This window comes from Eutrigla gurnardus, assembly GCF_963514095.1.
Source record: "Eutrigla gurnardus genome assembly, chromosome: 8".
Taxonomy (NCBI): domain Eukaryota; kingdom Metazoa; phylum Chordata; class Actinopteri; order Perciformes; family Triglidae; genus Eutrigla; species Eutrigla gurnardus.
The window spans coordinates 20,098,462-20,122,523 of NC_139922.1; the positions used below are offsets into that span (position 1 = coordinate 20,098,462).

The 24,062-nt window shown below is 42.4% G+C and overlaps 3 protein-coding genes across 3 annotated transcripts; 2 read left to right on the plus strand and 1 right to left on the minus strand.

The window, feature by feature from the left end:
- The first annotated feature begins 359 nt into the window (after positions 1-359).
- slc48a1a (solute carrier family 48 member 1a) lies at positions 360-2,957 on the plus strand. Its single transcript, XM_084014876.1, has 3 exons — positions 360-823; positions 1,356-1,523; positions 1,623-2,957. Exons 1-3 carry the CDS (start codon positions 694-696, stop codon positions 1,757-1,759), a joined length of 435 nt encoding a protein of 144 aa, XP_083871002.1. The 5' UTR covers positions 360-693; the 3' UTR covers positions 1,760-2,957.
- A 968-nt stretch (positions 2,958-3,925) lies between these two features.
- Positions 3,926-10,176, plus strand: LOC311017783 (solute carrier family 26 member 9-like; the record flags this gene model as incomplete). The annotated part of the gene is made up of 20 exons (XM_084016362.1): positions 3,926-4,050; positions 4,242-4,381; positions 4,486-4,596; positions 4,701-4,876; positions 4,950-5,114; positions 5,210-5,362; positions 5,491-5,573; positions 5,678-5,825; positions 5,899-6,012; positions 6,509-6,586; positions 6,675-6,770; positions 6,838-6,944; positions 7,066-7,135; positions 7,214-7,306; positions 7,411-7,560; positions 7,653-7,895; positions 8,312-8,366; positions 8,625-8,761; positions 9,922-9,981; positions 10,075-10,176. The coding sequence occupies 20 exons, from the start codon at positions 3,926-3,928 to the stop codon at positions 10,084-10,086; spliced, it is 2,316 nt and encodes a 771-aa protein (XP_083872488.1). The 3' UTR covers positions 10,087-10,176.
- Positions 10,177-10,396: 220 nt separating this feature from the next.
- Positions 10,397-23,524, minus strand: tmdd1 (transmembrane and death domain 1; the record flags this gene model as incomplete). Its single annotated transcript, XM_084016363.1, has 6 exons — positions 23,414-23,524; positions 22,628-22,819; positions 20,991-21,110; positions 19,995-20,147; positions 18,808-19,045; positions 10,397-10,508 (listed from the first exon to the last, which is right to left on the minus strand). Exons 1-6 carry the CDS (start codon positions 23,487-23,489, stop codon positions 10,397-10,399), a joined length of 891 nt encoding a protein of 296 aa, XP_083872489.1. The 5' UTR covers positions 23,490-23,524.
- Positions 23,525-24,062: the final 538 nt, after the last annotated feature.

The window sequence follows — 24,062 nt, forward strand, 5'->3', positions numbered from 1 at the left end:
GAATGCCAATTGCCTCCACGTAAACAAAAATCTGTACCACTTTCCCAATGATGTCACCGAATTGGCATCAGATATCTAAAAGTGGTTGTTTCTCTTTCCTCCACGAGGGGCGCTGTTTCCGCCAGTTGAGGGTTTTCCTCACTGCAGAGATATTTGAGTGCTCAAGAGATACATGACTGTTGAAAACAGTTTTGATGATTTTCAATACAAAAACAAACGCGTATATGCTTCGAGTGTTGTACACGAGTTAAGTATAAGTACAGACCATTACAATTAATATGTTTTAGTCCTAAATTACACATTAGTGCACCGGCTGAAGACGGGGATCAACGGTAGGGCTGTTTTCCGGATCATGGCTTGTCATCTTTGCGGCGTACATCCGATAAACACTCGGCTGGTATTTTGTTTTGCTGCTGCTGGTTAGCTTCAGATCTAAATTGTGTCATCCGAGTTTGTGTGTCGTGCTAGGCACACAGACATCGGCTACTACTTACCTTGTGTTTTACTCTAAAGCTATTTTGCTAACATCGATAGGCGTCGTTCTCGCTGCTCGTTCATTAGTACCGATGCTGTTACATAATGTGGCGGTAAGCTGTTGATGTAGCTTAATACCAGCCTGCTTTTGAAACCTATTACGGCTAGAATTTAGACCTCTGTTACAGACATTTGGGTGGCAGCAGTTGTAATTGAACAATGGGAGTCAGCAGAATTTACATTAGCATAGGATATGCTACCTTCGGCACCCTGGTTGGACTCTCTGCTTTCCTGGTCTGGAATATAGCATACAAGCAGCCATGGACGGCGGCCATGGGAGGCCTGTCAGGTAACTCGTGTTTACACACCCACAACTGTAACGTTAAATATGACTTTTGAGTACACTTTCCACATGATATTGGAGCATTTAACTCGGGTTTCCTAATCCTCCTGCGAGGCCCAGACGGTCACGTGTCCAATCGTTAACATGGCGTTTGTTGTTTATCTTCGTCTCCCTGACATGTCAACACATTATGTCGACCATATCACTTTGAATTCATTCATTTTTGTTCTCTGGTGGCTAGCTAGCTAGTTCTAATGTATTCCTCACGTGCATATGCGCATGGTGTAGCTTTACCTCTTCCTTAGCATCACTTCTAAGCTTTCATAACAAACATACACGATAGCAGTGTTAGTGAATGTGACTTCTTATGACTTTAAAAACATCCATAACGTTTGAAAAGAATGACAATGACATGATAAACAACAATCTTAAAGCTCCTTAAGATTATTTTTTTAACTTCAATCCATATACAGTCTATGGGGATTTTTAATATGCATGTATTATTGTAGTGAAAGTGTGTGTTTCTGTCTTTGAACAGGAGTTTTGGCGCTCTGGTGTCTTGTCACACACGTCATGTACCTGCAGGACTTCTGGCGCACTTGGCTCAAAGGCCTCAAGTTCTTCATCGCCGTCGGTGTGCTCTTCTCAGTTTTGGCCGTGGCCGCTTTCATCACCTTCCTAACTGTCGCAATCACACAGAAGCAATGTAATCCCCTCCCTTCTGTTCCTATTTCCAATGAGTCCTCTTCAGTGTAATAGAGAAACCGATACTAATACAAGTCACTCTTTTTTTTCCGTCCCACAGCTCCTACTGACCCGAGGAGCCTGTATCTCTCCTGTGTGTGGAGCTTCCTGACTCTAAAATGGTCCTTCCTCTTGGCCTTATACTCCTACAGATATCGCCAGGAGTTTGCCGACATCAGCATCCTCAGCGATTTCTAGTCGGCACCGATTTTATAGACTGCAATGGACTTTGAGGGGCTTTAGGCAGCCAGCAGGAGCAGCTGGGGAAAGAGCTTTTGTAACAAAGAGGAGGGAAAGCAAACATGTCTAGATTTAAAGTCGTCCGACTTTCACCACATGGAGTTTGCACTCGTACTTGCTTAACAAGCTCTGCATTTGTATCGTTACTTGTCCTCCTTCTATGACCGTATTAGTCGTACGTCTAAACCTCTGAAGACTGGAACTGTTTTTGACTTGCTTGAGTCTTTGTATGGAGAGATGTGCTGTGTTCTTTTTTTCTTTTTTTTTTCCAGACAGATTTTTATCTTGGGATTGTTTAATCGGCTAATGCACATAAGGAAATCCTCACCGTAACAGACTTTTAATCCAATGATAAGCTGTTTAAAATGAAAGTGAAAATATATTCAAAGCTAAAATCCTCCGAACCAAAACTAAAACATCCTACCTGAAGCCACTCTGCTAATTGCTAGGTTAACAGTGTTTGTTGGAGTGCCTGGATGTTTGTACCCGAATGAGCTTTTTCATCATTGCAGTTTTAAACAACAGAATACTCGAGACTAGTATTAGTTCTAGCTCTCTTTGCTCCCTTCATTGTCAATGATTCAATGTCGAAACCTTTTTTTTAAATTCTGTTACAGAATAGCTACTAATTTTAAGCTTTTTAAAGAAGGTAGTTCATGTATTTTATTTCTCCCTTCATTTTCACAGAACAGAAGAAAACGGCATTTCTGTGGAATTTGTGCGTTTCATCTTTTTGTTCCACCAGGGGGAGACTTGCTTTTATTTCCTACCAAGAGTCCACTGGAAAATTATGACATTCCTTTTTAAAGAAAACACAAATCCATTTGAGAAATACTTGCACTTTAGCCTTTGATATTGATGCCATTGTTTTGCACATGAATCCTGATACAATGGAAATAATCATGTTTTACACATGGTCATCTCTGTCTCACCCTTTTTAAATGTTGAAGTACACTATTTGTATGCGTCGTTTATTTTAGTTTGCGTGGTTTGTATAAGTCAAGTGAAACTAGGCTTTGTATGTGGTTTAGTTCCAGCTTTTGCTCATGTCTACCATAAAAACATGTTAAAAATGTATTTTGCTGAGAGTGAATGTGAGGATGTCACATGTAAATATAAACCGAACCCATTAAAGTCGCATTTATTGTTAATTACATGATTTTGTCTCCGTGCTCGATGCTTCACAGATACAAATCAACAGTGTGAGTGATTCAACTTTGCCTGCGAGGCTGCTCGTGCCTCAGATATTCAGTTTCTAAGCTCCACCCAGGAGGTGTAGAGGGTCTTTAGCGTAGCTTGATAAGTGATCAAACAAGTGGACAATACACACATCTGAGCCAGAAACCTACAGACATTGTGCTTCAACGTTAAGGTACAGTGCTTTTTAAGTTCCGGAGGTCAGCTCGTTACTTGCTGCTGTCGTATATGGCAAGCACATCTTTAAGAAGCAATGGCAGGGATTAAACAGAACAAAATCTTTTACCAAATAAAGCTAATGTGCACTGGATTCAGGTATTATTTTATTAAATGGCAAGGAATCTCTTGTAACTCTTGTCTTCAATTTTGTTTATAATGTAACGAGCACTTGTTGCCTTAAACAAATTTGGCTTTTTTTTAGTTGGAAGTTAGGTGCTAGTCTTTGTAATTTGTTTTCACTCTATGTAGTAAAATCATTGAATGTTTTTAACGCCTAATATCTTTTTTTAAATGTAGATTTTTTTATATAGAGAAGATGGAATATGGTCAACTTGTCTATTTTTTTTTACTTGTTTCTTTCAGACTGCACTTGTGCGTGCACTTTTATTTACCGGGTGTTGAGCAAATATTGTAGCAGTTCACCTGAAGTCCCGATCCTTCACCCTTCAAGGTTAGATTAAGGCCTTGCTCTTGAAATGTGCCACAGAAACGTAAAACAGCAGAAGTGTGTGCGTAAATATCCCTTTGTGGCCTCAACTTTAAAAGTAAAATCCTCCTCCTTTTTTGTTCTAAGGTTAAAATAATCAGCTTTGTAAACTTGTTTTCATTATTAAAAATATTATTCCTGATGCAATTCCTTAAACTGCACCATGAGGACACCGTATGAGCGTTTCCTATGGTCTTACTATATTTCAATATGCTCTAGCCATGCACCGGGACCGCCCACGTTATGTGATCGACAGGCCGGCATATAACCTCCCCGACTTTGACACAGAGTTTGACAAGAAGACCCGACATTTCCCTGTTGGAGAGAAGGTGAAGAAACTGTTCAGGTACAGAACTGCAGCCTCGCCACACAGTCGACATGAACTACACGTCTCACTACCAAGCTCTGTGATCAAACAGCGGCGAGGCCCGTTGCTGTGACTCAATGTGAAGCTTAGACAGGTTTTCTGGACTTTTTCAAAATAACCAGAAAAGCCGAGCTCCTCAAAGACTGTCGCGTGTTTGTTCTATCCGTCAGGTGCTCTGTGCCGAGGCTGAAGGACTTGTTGTTCAGACATCTGCCCGTACTGTGCTGGCTTCCCAAGTACAAAGTGAAAGAAAACCTGCTTTGTGATGTCGTCAGTGGGGTCAGCGCCGGCACCATTCAGGTTCCCCAAGGTCGGTCAACGCCCTCATCTTTCATATGTCTCTATACGGTTTAACACCCACTGTTCTCTTGATTTATGTAACAGTTGTAAAAAATAAATCTTTGTTTCCTCCAGGCATGGCGTTCGCCCTCCTGGCAAACCTCCCTCCTGTCAATGGTCTCTACTCCTCTTTCTTTCCCCTCATCCCGTATTTCTTCATGGGCACCGCTCACCAGATGGTCCCGGGTAAATCAGAGGGATTTATCCAGTGACTTCATGTCATGACAGTGATAAGTTGCCCGGTGTAGATCAGCTGAAAGCAAAGAAAATGGATGTTTTTCTATGTGCAGGTACGTTTGCCGTCCTCAGCATCATGGTGGGAATGGTGTGTCTCAGGCTGGCCCCAGAGTCGGACTTCAGTCATTTCAACGCCACTCTTAATGCTACGATAGTGGACACGGACCTGATGAATGAGGTTCGACTGGGAATATCTGGAACCCTGGCCTGTCTCACTGCCGTCATACAGGTACTCAACGCTAAAGGTCTTCTGAAAGACGTAATGTACCGTTTCTGTAAAAGCCCCACTGATGTCTGTGCAGATTGGCCTTGGCTTCATGCAGTTTGGGTTCGTGGCGATCTATCTGTCGGAATCCTTCGTCAGAGGCTTCATGACTGCCGCAGGACTGCAGATCCTCATCTCGGTGCTCAAGTACATCTTTGGCATCCGAGTGCCACCTTATAGCGGCCCGCTGGCTGTTGTTTATGTAAGTGATCCCACGTATAGTGGCCAAAGAACATTCAAAAGTCTTTGTTAGTATGATTTGTCATTAAAGGATGTCATTTTAAATCTTTGTCACAGACTCTCTGGGATATTATACGCGGTCTCCCTGAGACCAACATAGCGTCGCTAGTCTTTGCCCTGGTCAGCAGCATAGCTCTGATCATAGTGAAGGAGCTGAGCGCACGCTACCGCCACAAGCTGCCCTTCCCCGTTCCTATGGAGATCCTAATTGTAAGTAGCATATACTGAAGACACACAGTTTACCCTTCTTTAATTTGCATTGAATCTCACAAAGCTGTTATTTAAGTTACAATATAAGACCGATAGTGGTGATGGATCCCTTTTCCTGTTCCACCCAGGTGGTGGTGGCCACGGCCATCTCGGGCCCCCTGCACCTTCCTGAGATCTATCACATGGACATAGTGGGGGAAATCCCTTTGGGGTGAATTATATACATCAGCATACTTGGAATCATTAATCACTAGAATAATGCAAGTCTTTATTTATTGTTTTGTACCAGATTCATGTGTAGTCTCTGTTTTCCAGATTCCCAGCACCGATCCTGCCAACGGTGAGTCAGTGGGACGAAATGCTGAGCACGGCTTTCTCCCTGGCAATCGTGGGCTACGTCATCAACCTGGCAATGGGCCGAACGCTGGCGGCCAAGCACGGCTACGACGTGGATCCCAACCAGGTACAAACACTACACGCTGTCCAAATGGGTATTTCAGAGCGTCTTGTAAATACAACACGCATGCTATGTGCAGGAAATGTTGGCTCTAGGCTGCAGCAACTTCCTCGGCTCCTTCTTCAAAATCCACGTGATCTGCTGTGCCCTGTCTGTGACCCTCGCTGTGGACAACGCTGGTGGGACATCACAGGCGAGTACTGCGTTCCAGTGTAGAAATACTGTATAAAGTAGAATCCTACATTCACAATTTCACTTAACTGAAAGTACTACCATCAAAATATACTACTGATCAGGCAGTATAGCCCGTTTCAGAATAATATTTATTTTAATATTGGATTGTTATTGAATTATTGATGCATGTGTATTACTTAAATATAATATACTATTACATAAATGTGGGTCTTATTTGTTTTACCGTATGCCCTGCCGGGTAGCAGTGAAGTCTCATCTTTATCCATAATACTAAGTCATTATGTATTATTATATATATTGTGAAGTACCATAAAATGGAAATACTCAAGTAAATTACCAGTACCTCAACATTGTACTTTAGGCCAGTAATTGAGTAAATCAAATGAAATTAAAAGTTACTTTCCACCGCTGTGTGACTGTAATTGAGGCCAAGTATTGTATGTAATTCACACATATAACACAACCACTGCACCTCTGTTGCTGCTCTCTTATAGTTCGCCAGTCTGTGTGTGATGCTGGTCGTCATGGTTACCATGCTCGCATTGGGAGCCTTCCTGAAACCGCTCCCAAAGGTAGGTGCACAAAGGAGTGTAATACTTGAGGAATGAGAGGAAACATTAAGCAGAAGTAAGAGAAGGATGTGATCTTGGCGTCCCCCAGTCGGTGCTCGGAGCCTTGATCGCCGTGAACCTGAAGAACACACTCCTGCAGCTCTCTGATCCCTACTACTTATGGAAGAAGAGCAAATTGGACTGCGTAAGTCAAAGCCTCCGATGCGACATGTGTTTCCATATTGGATCTTATTCCATGCTTTCTCTTCTAGTGTGTTTGGGTTGTGTCCTTCTTGGCCACATTCTTTCTCAGCTTGCCTTATGGAGTTGCTATCGGAGTGGGCTTTTCCATCCTGGTGGTGATATTTAAGACCCAGTTGTGAGTAAACGCTCATTTTTTTTAACCAAAATAAAATAATAATTAAAAAAAATCAATGCAGTGGAGTGCTAATAAACACATTAATACGTGTTTATTAATGTATTACTCATTTTAATTACAGTCGTAATGGTTCAGCAATGGATCAGATTATGGATACGGATATCTACAAAAACCCGAAGGTGTACAGTAAGGTATGGAAATGAAATATTTTTTTATTGTTATCCTAATATGTAACTGAATCTAATCTATTTTCTATAATAACTCCACAGGTTGTGTCAATCAAAGGTGTGAAAATAGTGAACTATTGCTCACCTCTCTATTTTGCAAATGCTGAAATATTTCGCCAGAGGGTCATCAAAAAGGTACAGTGAGGAAAAAAAGACGTAATTTGCTGTCGCTCAAGGTTACCCGAATGAATGCATCAATGTGGCGTATTAGGTGTTTACATGGGCACGTTTGTGTCTAGACTGGACTGGACCCTGACAAACTGATCCTGGCCAGGAGGAAGTTCTTGGAGAAAGAACAGAAGGAAAAGGCGAAGGAGGAGCAGAAGGAGAAGAAGGAGAATAAGCCGAGGAGGAGGAAACCCAGCTCTTTGGTCAGCATGAAGTCTCAGGTGGGATCAAGTATGATATATGACATATTTTTGGACATACAACCATTGACCTTTTCTGTACACGTTTCTCCATGTACTCCCTCTAAATCCAGACCATATCTCAGCTCGAACTGCAAAATGACTTCGATTTGGGCGACGGCACTGCCAGCAAACCCGAACCTCCCACCAGCTATGTCAACTTCCACTGTAGCGACACCGAACCGGGCGAGAAGGCGGCTGACCAGGAGCCCTCCAGTCCCACGCTGGAGAGCCAGCCCATGCCCTTCCACACCCTCATCCTCGACTTGGCAGGGGTCTGCTTCATCGACCTGATGGGCATTAAAGTGTTGATAAAGGTTAGACGCTTGTTTGGCAATACTTGATTCTCATTTAAACAAATAGTTCTATATTGAACCATTTTAGTTCAAGTTTTTGTGCTTTCAGTACGCAGTATGTCTCCTCTAACAGGTTAATACAAAGTATTAAAGTATTAAAATAGCCTTGAGGTTCCTTTTAACCATGAAAATGTTTGTTTAGATCACAGACTAAGTTTTCTGCAAGAACCCCTGAAACATAGAGGGATATATTTCTGTACAAATGTAATATTCAACCCTTTTTTTGTGTGATAAAAGCATCTTTGATTTGTGAGGATGAACCTTGGCATTTCTTACTGAACCTTCTTCATGAGTGAATGTTTAATTCTGGGTGTATAAAATGATGAGTTATTCCATTATGTCCATAAACCGTCTCCTTTCCTTTATTTCCCGCACAGATGAACTCCAGCTACGCGATGCTGGGCATTAAACTCCACCTGGCTAATGTGCAAGGTAAAATCTTCAATGACTTGAGTGCATTTCACACCCGTTGGCATGGAAACAGAGGGCTAGTTATTCATTCAACATTAAGTCCATACGGTCTGTGAAGGACACTGGTAGAGTGTACAATTGTAAATCAGAGGTTCATTTGTTAAAAACTTCACCTTCATCAGGTCAGTGTTCTGCTCTTGAAAAGGGTAGCACTTTTCATTTCTCTTTAAACACAGCATGAATGTGAAAGCAAGTGTTCGTGTGATGCTTGTCTTGCAGCCCAGGTGTATGAAGAACTCCAGGTCGGAGGAGCTTTTGATGAAGGGAACATCAGCCGCGATAATCTCTTCCTTTCTGTCCACGATGCCGTTGCGTTTGCTCAGCAGACCTCTGGTGAGCGGCGGGTCTCCCCAAAGGTAGGCCTCCGCGTACCAAATGACCTTATCATGCGATTCCTTTTCATGACATCACACACAAACACCCGCTGTTCAAAGTTTCAAAGGTTAGGGATGTAGGGAGAGATTAAGAAGAGCAGAAAAGCAAGATTTATTTTTTTAAGTACCAAATTCCTCTTTTTAGCGCAGCTTTTGTCGCCTTATCTGGTTCAACAAGGGTAAACGGAAGTATCACGCAGAGTTTTGTCAAGTGCCAAAGCAAAGCTACGCCAAGGTCACGCTGCATATTATATGTTGTGTGCCTGTTTTTGTCTCCTCTTACTGCCTGATAAGCACAGGTAACGTATTAGCATCTGGCCGGACATACAATGGGACTCATGCAAGAACATTTTCATATTCTTGTCATAACTTTCTCTTACGATTGCACCATGCCTGATCGCTCCTGACTTCAGATAAGTGTGTAAATGACCAGTGTGAACATGATGAATGCCACCTGTGTGTAAATGAGCGTGCATTCACGAGAATTGTTAATTTGCATAATAGTTCCAAATAAGGCTACACGACCTCCCCCATATGTCCGGGAATGTTCATTCATGAAAATGTAAGTTTTTCTGCAGTTTGAGATGTTCATATTCATATTGTATTGTGTTCAAAAAGCCAATTTAAATGAATGGGGATATAATTAGGCTATATGAATTCATTTACAATGATATAAACCTAGACATTCAAACAGGATAATCCCCATAATTATGAAGTGTAATTTAAAGGGTTTTCTATCTCTAACTTGCTTCAGAGAAATGAAATACACTCTCCCTCAGGCTTGGATAACAGCGGACTAATTGTACATTACTCCCACAACAGGTCAGGTTTTATTTAATGTGTACCTAAGAAAACATTTTAACTTCACATTTTAAGGCCACTTTGTTTGTACGAGTGGTTCTTGCTTGAGGCTACACAGTTCACTCTCACTTTTAAACAGTAATGCACTGCTGAGCCGGCGGTTTGCAGCGAATGGTGCCAACACAGGGACTCACAGGCTCTAACATGACCACACTAGCATATATCTTAACATCCTCTTACATCCGTACATATTCTACTCCCACCGGCATTATTGCAGAGGGAGCAATTTCCTCCCCGTTTGATTTTAATATATGTTTGTACATTTTTCCTCTTGGCTGCAGGCAGAAAGAGCCAGACAGGAGCTTGCCTTTAACATCAGTGAGGAGAAGGATCTGGAGCAGGTATGGACTAGTTTGCTCAAACAAGCTACAAGATGCCATTTTTGTATTTTTATATTATCATTACTCCATATCTAAGACTTTCTTCTTTTACAGGAAATGTTTTGAGCGCTGGTTGCTGCCGAGGAGAAGCAGAAGGTACCAGGAGTTCTCTGTGGTGTCACAGTAATTTATGTATTGTTGCAAAAAAAAACAAAATACTTCCTGTGCCTGATCTTGTATCTCATTGCAGAATATCAATTATGGAAATAAAATGTTTGACTTTGTGGTTGGACTCAGTACTTGAGTCCACTGGCAGGGGGCGGTATATACCAGCACAAGAAAAACCCAATATAACAAACAGATAGTGAGGGGAGCGCTGGGGCTCAGTCCGCCGACCCCTCACAATAAGCGAGGAGTGAACCTGCTGACTGCGTATTCATGCAGAAGTGGACCTGTAATGAACTGAAAGTCTGCACGGCCACAGCTGTGTGCTGTAGCCGGCCGAGCAGTCGGGCCGAGACCCCGTGGAGGCAAGACACTCGGAGAGGCTAAACACAAATGAAAAGAAGAGCACATCAGCAGTTTCATGACTTAGAACCACAGACCTCATCATTTCCCATCAGGCAGAATAAAGCTACAACAGCCAAAAAATACTTCTAATTGTATCCAGAGAGACAACCAGCAACAAAGAGGGAATCTGTGGGCCAACTGACTTGTGCTTGTGCAGCAGGTGCTTAAAGGCATGTGGTGTCTAGGCCGACGCTGGCTTGTTGGTATGCATGTGATGCATGAATGCATTTATGAAGCTATTAAGAAATCATCCTCAGGTATTCTGACACACATCTGCTCCCCTGCTCCCCTTCCTCTCTGCAGCAAATTGGCACTGCGAATGATTACATCGTTTCTCTGGCCATCAGCTTTAATTTGGAGCTCGGGGAGAGTCACCTACTGTGTGTGTGTGTGTGTGTGTGTGTGTGTGTGTGTGTGTGTGTGTGTGTGTGTGTGTGTGTGTGTGTGTGTGTGTGTGTGCAGCTCATCCTTTTCTTTCTTTTCTCCCTCATTGTTTTATGACCGTCTATCGAAGCCATTTGCTGCTTTTGCGGCCTGTAGGAAAATATCTGAGTTTGCCATTGCCATAATGTTACTCTGTCCATGCCTTTTAATATTTTTAAATATTTGCCCATATAGGAAAACTTGACTCTCACATATAACGTCCCAGTTATACACAAACACTAGTATATGTCCCACTTGCACACTGCAGTGTTCACACTGGAAAAATTAATTATTCAAAACATTCTCTATGTATAGTAAGCACGCTTAATTTTTAAGTGTATTGTTGATGTACTACACTATGGACCCACAATGCACTGCACGGAAGAAATAGAGGAGTTACCCACGGCTGCAAAATGTATCTTGAAAACACAAACATGTTTTTTCCACCATTAATCGCCAGGAGTAAAAAGCTATTGTTAGCATATAAATGAGCTACACAACGGTCATGTGACTTTACGCTTCAACATTCACAAGAGCTTTATTTACTAATGTGTTTTATTTTGCAGAGCAAAACGTTAAAATCCTGTTTGCTTTTGTTAACCACCTTATTTCTGGCATCCAACCAAAATCCTGTTAAAAAAAGCCATTGACAACAAAACTGCTGACTCATTTCAAGATTTTAAGCTGTCATTCTTGCACACTGACATCTGATACATCCTCCAGGACAACCCTTTGTTACTGCTCACCTTTTTTTTGTTATCTCTCCCCGCCCTCATTACATTAAAAGTTAAGGTTTATTGCTTTTAGTCTTTTTCCATTTATCTAAATTAAGTGTAGGCTTTTTAATTTGACTTTCGTGTTATTGTGCTATATAATTGCCCCTTATCAATAAAGCTATAGGTAAAAAAGAAACTATTTCTGGAGGTCATGATTACATTGAAGTATAAAAAGCTTGGAGCTAAATCCCATTTCAAACGAGATACTGGTATAATGGACTAGCTTTTCAATTCCTGTAATTGCAAGTTCACATAAAAATTAATTTTACACCCCTTGCACATTCATTGACCATGATGGTTTAATTAACAAGGTCCCTTTTTCAAAATGTGAGTCGGTAGAGATTTATGTATTAAATTTGTTTACACGCCCAGTGGTTTCACACTATGAGACTAATTGCATGGTGTCAGAGGGTATCTCCTCGTTGAGTCATGGGACCTTGTCATTTAGCGCTTGCCTGCTTTTATGAAGAGCTGTCCCAGAAAAGAATATTCAGCTATGACCTTTCACAATCAAGATTTGAATTGAGAGCGCTTTAATAAAGAGCCAGGAAGTTAGTTCTTTTTTTTTTTTATTGAAAGATTGTTCCTTAAATGGGCTTGAAAGTCAGAGGGAATGAGGATGACAAAGCAACCAAAACCAATTCTGGAAATTGACGTTATGGCTGTTTGACATTGATCAAGCGATAGCAGTTGGTGCTTTGCATACACATTTTGTAGACTTATGTTTGGGGGGGGGATCTATTTTTGCTTAATTAACAAACCGGTTCGCAGCCAGGGGAATCATAAATCTTGATCGCGCAATGTCAGCAAAATTGTCTTTGGACAGGGTTTGTTTACAAAGTTGCTGAGGGCAAATCTGACCACTGACAGCTGGTATTAATTAATGTTGCACATTGTCTCATTCCAGTAGTTCAACAGCAATTAAATGCACTGGAACATTCTCTGGTGATTAATTAAGGCATACAGTGATTGCGTCTGCGTCTCTGACTGGAGGATGTTTAATTATTTAGAGTTAAACTAAGCCATAACCATATGAATGATGGAAAACACCGCTCAAACCTGCTCTGCCATTTATTTAAAAAATGTTTTCTCTTTTGCAACTCGTGATATTAAAAGGAATCCCTTTGATTATTTTCAAAAAGACATTGACCTTTTATAAAAAAAACTACAAACGGCATTTGAAATTGAAAAGCTCAAAGATGCATTCTATATTTTTAATATGTTTTTTTTTGCGGGAGGAATTCCTTTGAATTTCATAAACAGTATCTTAAAGACCAAAGCTGGCAGGCGAAGATAACGCTTTAGAAAGAACAAATTCGACCTTCCTTCTGAACATGGCGTGGAGACAAAGCTGGATTTGCAGCCGTCGTGTCGGTAGATAGTGGCCATCAAGCCGTTAGCCGTTAGCCGCGGCGGGTACTGTTTGCTGTCCTGTCTTCTCGTTAGATAAAAACCTGCAGTGTGATGGCTGCAGATACGAGCTCCTCGCCGCGCCGTTTAGCATCGGCGGGGAAATTGGAGAAGACAATGCAAAAACAACGCAGTGTGGTGCAACACTTAGGGAACTCATTAGAGCACTGCAGCATGGGAGGAAGCCACATGATGCTCTGCTACGTGTCATCGTGGGGTGTCGTGAGTGTTATTACACAATCATCATATTATGGCTTGTGCACAGTTACTCCATTAATTTGGAGAATCTTCCATAAACTCACAGGCCGAGAAGCACATTTATAGGAAACTGGAAGATCATTATGGACGTTTATAGGATGCTCAATATAGCGGTGACTATATGGTCATAACCACAGCAACCCTGTATGTAAACATGTTTTCGTGGACGGGGTTGTTTGAAGAGATGAAAGGACTCGTGCTCAGTAAGAATAAAGGGCTGCTTTGAAAGTCGTACAAGAATCAGTTTACTTCTTGACGTACTATAATAAAAGCCAGGTCAGTGTGACTCAGCTGACATTTGAACCAGACTGTGGAGACAAAGACCAGCTGTGTCTGAGTGTCTATGAATGTCTGTCAGGCTGAGACCATTAGCCACATAAGCATTAGTGAAATCGCCTTAAATATATCAGAATCATTAACGCAAACATTTGCAAATTAGCTTTCCAGCGAGCGCTCCGTGTATTTCCCCATATGAGACAAAAAAATGTCTGCCCGGATCGAGTTGATCACTATGAGCCGATGAATATTATGATGGAATATTGGTGTTTTTCATTACTTTGACTGAGACGTTCTTCTGGTAACATGGAAATGAAAGAATTGTGTCAAAATGATGTTTGCAGCAATGTTCACTCAAAAGTTACACGGCAGTTACTTTGACTTATATATTCCTGCTTTTATCTTATAGTAAACTTCTGTTCTGTTGTGTTGTTGTTATGGCCGTATTAGTGCGTAGGCATCCTGTATGCACGCTTTCTTATGTTTCAGTCACCTCTGGGGAAAGTCTAACATTTTAACAGTCTTGGAAATGAACTGTAGGCTATCAATGGCTTATATATATATATATATATATATATATTATTATTTATTTTTTTCCATATGTTGTCATGTACGAGAAGACCCAAACTGAACACAGAAAGCAGGCAGACTAGATTACTAACAAACAGCCTTTAGGAATGATGTAAGTGGTGCATCACTGGAGCCATGATGACGATGAGCGCTTTCCTCTCTTAGGGGGAAGAGGGGGAGAAATTGCAGTTTTTTTCCACTAAAACTGTGGTTCAGACCAGTTTGATTTGCTCTCTCATTGTCTGGTTGTCCCATGGGTGCCTCCGTCCGCAACACCTGTCTGAAGCTCCGAGGGGGAATCTCTGCTTTTATCTCAATAAACAGACAAGCCAGGCAGCCATTATCCCAAGCCCTTTACTGCTTTTGTTTACCTCTCTAGGTCATGACTCACCTTCCAGTGGGGGAATTAAACCGTGGCGGTGATTTATTAATGCTTAAATTGGAATTAAATTCCTCCGTTTGATGCATGAAGATTGACACGAACCCTGTTGCCTGGGCTTTGTGTGTCATGATATTATAAAAACATGAACGTGTTGCAGTCTTTATATGCATTTAAACTTCAACACAATGTGCTTTGGGCCGTGCAGTGGAAGCATTTCATCCCACTTTAGAAGAGCAGCATTTGCAATTCAAATGTCTTGATGTTGCACATCTACATGCACACAAGTACCCGAGACATTACACTCACAGCTTTGGCCTTTTAACATGTTTAGGCTGATGAAGTATTTTGCCGTTATTGTGACAACAGCGCTGAGTGCTCAGTGGAAGCAGCTGTCTAACTGCACCGCGTTATGGCCATCCACTCACCTCTCTCTTTGCATTTAACAGCCACAAATCTTCATGTTGTAACCGTCCACAGCTGTTCTCGGAGGTAAAGCCGTAAACTAAAAACAATATTCAGTATATGTCAGTTTGGATAACAAGTTCGGTGCAATATATAACTGCTCACGTCGTGTTTCACTTTGACAGCATGCAGATTCATGACAGCCTTCTTACCTCTTTCACTCCTTGTGTCGGTGTGAGAGTTCCCGTAAAGTTAGTGCTATCTGAAAAAACTTTAAGTGATCCTTTGGCTTTATGTCAAAACCTGTCTGGCTAAATAATGCACCAAAGTAAGGACACATTTTGGAAAAGGGGAAATCTGGCATGGCCATATTCACAGGTGACGTCTCACTTCAAGATATCTGAATGAAAGTGGTTTCTATGGTTACTCACAAGTCTTCCCTTTACAACCTTTTATCCCATGCAGTTTAAATGTGGATCCAATGAGCCTAATTGTATTAACGTGTGATGATGTTGGTCCGCATTGTAGCCGTATGGCAGTGAGACCATACATACAGGCACCCGGACAAATCCCAATTATGTCACAGATTTGGGATTAAACGACTTTCTGAGTTGATTCTCAAATGAATCAGCAGGTTTCAGATGATCTACACCACTATACTGCTGAGATGCTTTCTGCCCCTATGTTAATGGTAAAGAGGGGGGGAGGGGGGGTAGAAGAGCATACAATTCTCGACTCAAATTTCAATCATTCTCTTAACTGCTGTAATGACCCCTAGCGACCACAGGATGGCACTGTGGCTTTATCTGCAAACCCACAGAGCTGCTCTCCTCTGATCAGCAGTAAAAAAAAACTTTGAAGAAGTCTCAGATTCCCCCAAGGAAACCATGAAAGACAAAGTTGTGAGAGCCGGAGTCGAGGCGATTAAAAAAAGAAAGAAAAGAAAAACGTGAGTGTAAAAGAGCCGGTGTTGTGATCTTGTTTCTTGTGATCCATATATATTGAGCAAAGGGAGAGTGATGGTTGAGTGGAGCACCTCAGTGGCCCTGTAGATGAACGAATGCAAATGCAAAACGGAGGGCGGGGGAAGTTAAAGCCTTCCGTGACACTAAGCACACCCCAGAGGCCCCCCGGTTGCAGAGCGCTCAGCCTCGGCCCCCCCATCAAGGACACGGCCCCTCTGTCTGAGCCTCCCATTGGCACGCATCGCGTCCGTCCATCGACGTTTTCATCCCGACAAACACTTGACTCCTCATGCTGAGCCGCGCCTGTGACAAGAGACAGATGTGCCCTCCTCAGACAGCCCGGCTTGATAAGCTGCAGCGCTGCTCCAACAAACTATCAAATAACCCCAAAGAAACCAGCGGAATAGAAAAGGAGTCCTATTTTACATGAGAATGGATGTGCCTGGAAACCGTTGGCCTCACACGTCGGCTTCGCCTCGGTGTAAATGTCAATTTCATGTCAGATTCTTTCTCTGTTCATCCATGACGCCTGTGATTGCTTCATCCCTTTGCATGAGAATGGCCTGAAAATGAACGTTGGCCCATTCCGCCGCTCATTTCCAGAGCCCTGTGAAAGAAATGCATGTTAAAGGGCCCCGGCAGCAGACAATCACATGATCGGGCGCCGCTCTATAGAATATGAAATTGCGAGGCGCACCGTATATTTCTCGAGTTATGAAGTGTGGCTCGAGGCGTTTTATAGTTTTCTTTATCCAGTAAGAGCTGGGCTCTCCCGGCGGGGACCTTGGCGATGCTAAGGAGTGTCACAAGCATGATGCGGGCCCCGTGTGGCATGTTGTTTCTGTGAGTCATTCAGGCATACAGTACTCTGGCTTTCCTCTCCACTGGTTACAGAAATACAGGTGAGCCCACAGCAGGTGAACCTGTCATAGTCAGCACCTGCGGGATCCTAACAGCCGGCAGGGGGAAAACTGAAGGGCGGATGAAGTTTGGTTGCGAAGAGTTCTGCGGGGCCACCTGGGAAGCTCAGTGATGAAGGTGAAACACAATGTTAGTCCTAAAGCGAAGGGTGGTCGAGCTCATTCGGTTGTTGGTTTATACAGAAACCATTGAATGCTAAAAACTTTACTGTTTGACCTCAGAGCAGTTTACTGGTATGCACACACGCTCCAAACAGTGTTACTGTGTCTGCTGCTATTACATTTGATTCAAATGAGTTACATACTTTTAAACTCTAACACCATGCACGGCTAAGTGTTCACTTAAAATACAGAAATCTTTGAATAAGTCAAGTTAAACATGCAGAAATTGACAAATACCAGTATTGGTTTCTGTTTGTGGCCTCGGGGACGTCTAAAAAGATGACGATGTAAATCTGTAAGTCTAATACTAAGATGTAAAATCACAGATATAATATCGATTTCTGTGCCAAGACATTAAAACGAGATCATCTCACTAAATGTAGTCGACATCTAGTGATAACATTTATTCAGAGCAGTTTGGACGCCCAGGTTAACATGATGCCAACGCTATATGTTACTGGTGTTGCTTTACATGCTAAATATATAAAAATGTAATGAATTCACGCATTCAATTATGAATTAAAAAGAGCAATATGAGTAGAGAAGCGAACATGTAGCATGTGTCAGATTATTTTTTATCATTTGGATAAAAAGCTCACAAATTAAATCCACATGATTTTTGGCCTTTTAGAAGCCGTGCTCATACAGTTCAGCTTGGCACTATAATTTGTTTGAATGTTGATTTATGAACTAATTGTCTGTAATTGCTGCTTAGTGCCACTGTTAATCCAAGCTGTCTGCCTCCTGAAGCACATTAGGCCAGATTTGTATAATGAAGTAATTAGTTCAATTACGAAGAAGAAAGTCGGGATAGCGTAAAAGAAACTGGGAACGAGAAGCGAGGAAGTACCCCAGTGCCACAAGCCTGTTTCCCCCGTCTAGCTGTTATGAAACATCAGCAGAGTGTACGTGAAAACCGCCGTGTTGCAAACGATGTTCCTTAATTAAAATCCGCACATGTAACGAAGTTAATTGGAATTTTCTAATATGGCCATTTTTATACTGTTCGCTACAGAATCTCACAAGTTATTTCAGCTTCCTAACGAATCTTCACACGTTTGAATAAAAAAAAAGAAGAGAATATATAGCTTCCTGTTTTCTATTTGGCTTGTGTCACCCGCCAGAAGCTGCCATCGCAAACCGAGCGCGCTCCATTGTCTGCTAGCATTGTTGTTGTTATTAGTCTTTTTGGATTGCCTGTGGAGGTATCGGCAGGCTCCGGGGGAAGCAGGCGCCAGGCTGGATAATTAGTTGCTCTCCGATGCCAGACGGGCACGCTGCCGTCACTTGGAGGGGGAAATAGAAAGTGGCATCACTATCACAGTAACACCGGAACAACCTTTGGTGTGAGGGCCGGACTCCAGCGCATCTGTCGCACCACCAGTCCCCCGCCCACTGGCAAGACATTAATGCTTACCAGGCTCCGATACGCAGCGTTGATAATCACTTTATCTGAAACGGCATTATTTTTTGCCATGTTTTGTCATCATTCGTTGTGGTGAGCTGGAATCGATCGTTTTCTGTGTTAGCTCTGCAGATTATCGTGGACAAAGAGACCTAAGATCTGTGGATTTTAAACCACCCTTAAAAGAGTGTATTTTGTTTTTAGTAAGGCATGCAGACCAGCTGTGAATATATTAGCAACTTTATTTTTGAAGGCTTCAGAGAGCATTTAACCCCCTAAGCTGCTTATTTTTGCAGCATTTGACCTCGCAGAAGGCGCATCTTCCAACCTCACATCTCCAACAGCGAGCTTGCTGCCGGTGACCCTGGGGTGACGTCTCCGCTGGTTGCTACGGGAGATGTGTACGATGATGAAAAGTACAGAGACGCCTGCGAGCAAGGTGCCGCCGAAGCCCAGCAGGATGCCGTACAACAGGGGCAGAACTACATCCAGGGGCCCGTTCTGGTACAGAGGGGTCGGAGCCCACTCCACGATCAGATCCAGGTCACGCCATGTCAGAGCCCTTCCTAACACACACACACGCACACACACACACACACACACACACACACACACACACACCACGGTTTCCACATGTCCTGGAAAGACTAGAAACCTTTAAGAAAACATGTAAAATGAGAGAAAAAGTTAAATGTACTGGAAAATCTTGAGGCATCCTGGAAAATGACCTTTTCCTTTATGGCTGAGGATGAACTGCGAGGCTATCTTGCCGAAATGGAGGTGAAGTTATGTTCAGATTAAAAAATGTGTTGGGTTCTATAATAATGACGGGGAGAACCAGGGTCAAGACAATGAATGGGAATCTAAAACCTGGCTAAATGTTGGCTAACTTCTTACTTTGCTCAATTTGTCTCTTCCATGGCAGCTAATATCATAGACAGTTTATCATCATTTCAAAGATTATTTCATTAATACTGCATGCATTTTAGATGCGACCACCAACACATTTGTGAATGATCAGCTACATCATCTCTGAAAATGTTCCTGAATCGTGATCGCTAGAAAAGCGTGGGAACCGTGATGAAACATCTCAAAGGACTGTGGGAGCATTTTTTATTCTCAAGTTTTAACTTGAGAAGCATCCGGGAGAATAAAAAAATAAATAAATGAGGAGGTGATAATTACATTTTTGAATTTTTAGGTATCCTGGGAAATCCTCATCATATAGTGAGAGTCTTGATGTCGAGAAGTAATGAGTTGGAAGCATGCCCACGGCCACCAGATCTAATCCGGCATCTCATCTAAACACTTAATAGATTCAGGGTTCAGCGGAACATTATATCATTTGTCATTCAGACAGCCTCCAGAGGGATAACCCCTCCGAAATCTCCTCTTGACATCAGCAGCAGGAGATATTTGGGCCGAGACGTGTTAAGACTCGGCTCACCGTCACTAATTCCATTTTATAGTGTGCAGAGACGAACGCGACTCTCCCAAGCTTTTGGGATAAATTACCTCTTCTTCTCCTGACCCTCTGGGCCTCACGCTGTCGGTCTTTTGCCTGTAATTGTTCCGGTGGGAAGTTGAAAGAATTGACATATTTGTGATAGTCTTCAACGTAGCGCTTCAGGTTCAAGGCCTTCTCCTGGTTGATGTTCTTCCCCATTTCTGTGAAAACACAAACACGGAGGCCGTTCGGAACAAATGTCTCTCGCTGTCACTTCAGACGCCAAACGCGTATGCGCTTCATTCCTAACAGATTGTACATTGGAATTTAATTGTTGTGAACATAATTAGTTCTGGCAGGAGAGCAAAACCGCCGTCCTTGGGTTCAGAATGAAACGGGATGAGTCACTCCGGTTGCTACGTATGGGTAGATCTCCTCAGAACTGCAATCAAGTGTATGATAATTGCTGCATTCTGCATCTACACTGTCTTTCTCATCAAAGCCAACCCCCCTCCCCTCATATCTCATAACTCATCTCTTCCCACCCTCTTTTTTTCCCTTTTTTACTCCAAAGCTGTTGATGAAAGCAGCAGATGGTTTGTTCTGTGGCTGGTGTCAGCTCCGCTGAGTCCTCTGTCAGATCATTTACACCTCCTTCTATCCAACGCCACTCGGCTGTGGCGTTGTGTGCACACTGGACTGCAACACATGCCAGAGACTGGCGGCGTGCAAAAATATGCCACTTTTTGAAGTTCCAATTAAAACAAATCTCAAAGTAATGAAGCAATTACGCGGCGTTGTTAAAAAGTCTCGACGAAGGCCTTCTTGACCGAAATAAACCAATTTTGAAAACACGCCAACGCGTGCCCGAATGAGGCTTTGTTCCAGTTTCTTTTTTGTCAAGGGACGCGCCGAGGCAACGCCGTACCGCACACAGGAAGTGAACTGTTTTAATTTGAAACTCATTACCTTGGTGGCACCACACATAATCATCCCATTTCAAAAGGGGGAATCCAGCGCTACAGCAGCCACGTGTGTTTGTTCAGTCTCCGTTTGTGTCTCACCGATGGCGACGTCCGTTCTGCCGATGTGCTGCAAGGCGCGGGAGAGCCTGTCGTAGTAGGTCTGCTCGCCGTGTCTCAGCATCCAGTCCGTCAGGGCCGTCCGGCACTGAGCCCCGCTATCTGGTAAATACAGAACATATGGCCCTCAAGACAGGCAGGTCTCTGACAGTCCGCCTGCTGCCAGGAACCCCCGAGCGGAGCTGGACGCGTCGGAAACAGACAGGTGTCAGCCACTTCTACCTTATTACAGCCAACAGTGTGTAGATCTTCTTCAAGGATAGGTTGACATGTTGCCGATCTTAAAACAACTAATGTGTGTATGCTGAAAGATGTAGTGATCTCTGTAACACTTTCTTATTTTAAAGACTATACATCTTTATTGTTGCATGCGTTAGCCTTCATTGTTCCATCGTTTCATTCATTCATGTTGAGTGTTTCCTGTTTTATTTTGTAGGTTCCTTCCTCATGTCTTGTTTTACTTCCTGCTTTTTGTAAACGTCTGCCCCGCCCTCATTGGTTACACCTGTGTCCAATCAGGCCTCCTCTCCTTGTGTGTTCAGTTCAGTGGCATGTCGTCTGTCGTCGCTACCTGAACAACAGGTGCATGCTGGGAGCTGTAATACTAAATGCTCGTATGTTGGTGGTCAATTTGGCAGCTGTGATTTTTACACGTTTGCTTTAGACCTCATTGAGGTGTGAGAGGCCTTTCAGTTATTTGTGACAGTCACAGCTGTGACTGCAGAGCCTCGTTCAGCTCATAATTTAGATCAGTGGAGGAGCACAGGGGGCCCGACTGGGAGGCTGAAGTGGACTGGATGTGTTTTGCATTTGGAATGAACGAGTTAAGAGGTTGATGGGCTGGAGGACTTCGTGGTGCACAAAACTCAGACGGGTGAGTAGGACAGCAAGCACGCTGATTATTATAACTCACACACAGGGGAGGAAACGTGTGTGTTTGTGTTGTAATATGTTGTGTGTTGAGTTTATATTGTCTTAACATCAGTGGAAGGAATCCTCAGTCTACAAAAATTAAATATCCTTCCGAAGGATATTTATTTTTTGTAGCCGACTGTATTGTGGAAAGTTTATTTGGAATTAATAATCAGTTGTAGGCTTAACATAGGCAGAAACAAGGGATATATATATATATATATATTTACCCCTTAATTTTTCCCTTTTCCATTAAAACATTTAATAAAAAAATTACATTGAGATTTAATTTGACTCTTCTAATATAATATTAGTATATTCAGCATATTCCTGTTCAAGTTTGGACCAATTTATTGCTCGTTAAAAAGGTTTATATGAATTGTAATTCCTGTTCATTTTATTTTATTTTTTAACCACGTTGCTGGTGCAGGATATATATTATTCTTTTAACAAAGCTTGACGTTGGCTTCCACATGAACGAGTGATCCCAACTCTGAACACTGAGGCTTATTCAGTCAACTCTGGCATCTACTCAGTATTGGTCGATTCCCAAATCCCGGGTTTCGGTATCGGGACTGTTGAAGCCGGATCGGTTCATCCCATGGAAGACTAAAGGAGTACTTTTATTAAAAAACATTCATAGTAAACATCTCTGCTGTCTCTGGTGTAAAGTGCCCAAGGTGTTTAAGATGATGACGAGTTCATACCCCTAGCAGATGAGGCGTCTCTCTTGGCTCGAGGTTTGAAATCTAGTTGGTTTTTCTCTGGTGAGAGGCGCTCAAGGTGCTGGAAGATGTTCTCCTCTGGGTGAGAGAGGGCGAACAGAAGGTCCTTGCACTCCATGGATGTCAGCAGCTCCACTAAACGCTCCAGCTGATGCACTCCGAGGTCTCCTGCAACTAAACAGCCCATAACACACGCGAATTACAACGAGTGCTGTAATATCTGGAGGTTGTTGTTTAGCCAATAGGACGGAGGATCATACACAGCCCTTCTATGCAGGGATGACCGTGTGCATCCCAGTTAATGAAGCGGAACGCTGACACGTCACAACACGTCTGCAGCAGCTTGTGCTTACAGAACACGATCTTCTCCGTTTTTCCTTGGCGTCGTTTCAAGAAAATCTGCGTAACGACTCAGCGCGCTATAATACATATTCCAGGCCATTATGAGGCGCTGTTTCTGCTACAAATTTTTTTTTTAAAAAAAACACCAAAAACGCAGCAGAAGAGACGGAGCATGGGGAAGTAAACACGTTGCTTGACCGGATGTTGGCTGTTGCTATGGCAACAAGTGAAAGCTACTACTACCCGCTCAATAAACACGCTTTTGTGGGCGTGAAAACTGTCACGTCGCCCTTCTCAGTCGCTTCGAATAGAAACTGAATAATCAACATTTCACGAGCAATCAGCAACTTCAGGCTCACTGAGTGTCTCCAGCTGAATTCCTATAACGCTGATGTAACTGCTGTCTAAACATGTGCGCTCTCTCACCTGTGTCCTCCCCGAGTGCTGAACTCGGAGGGAGAGCGAAGAGGAAGAAGAAGAGACAGAATATCCAGACTTTCATGTCAGCTGGAGGAGGATAGACTCAATACGTGCTGCTCTTCCCCCCAAAAATATAAGAAGTTTACTTTCAAAACGTGATCTTGGATGTGTTGAATTAGCAAGTAGCATCCTTTGACTTTTGGAAAACAGCCAATCACCACGCAGGATGTACTGATGGCATTGTGACAATGATTATGGATGCATTACTCCATTTCACAATGTTTAGTTTATCAGAAAATGTAATTGTTTTGCCTGTAAAATTGTAAAAATATTATAATATAATATATATTTATTTATTTATTAATAAATATATCTTATATTATGATATTTTAAATATAAATAAATATATATTATATTATAATATTTTTACAATATTGTCAATCGTTGCTTTTTACCATTTGATATCACATTACAATGTTTTAGTAACCTTATAATGCCAATATCATGAGATATTTAAGAATTATAATGTAAATAGAAGTGATATGTGTTGGAAAGCTGAGTTCATGTTGTGACATGATTGAACTAAACCACACAACTTTAAGGGCCTATAATTGTCTTAGTCTCCAAAACTGTCTGAGAGACTAACATTGTTTGT

Bases quoted from the DNA above. Each gene is read 5' to 3' on its own strand.
- slc48a1a (XM_084014876.1), top strand. From the start codon at position 694: ATGGGAGTCAGCAGAATTTACATTAGCATAGGATATGCTACCTTCGGC. The intron at 824-1,355 runs GTAACTCGTGTT...GTCTTTGAACAG, and splicing joins GGCCATGGGAGGCCTGTCAG to GAGTTTTGGCGCTCTGGTGT. The intron at 1,524-1,622 runs GTAATCCCCTCC...TCCGTCCCACAG, and splicing joins CGCAATCACACAGAAGCAAT to CTCCTACTGACCCGAGGAGC.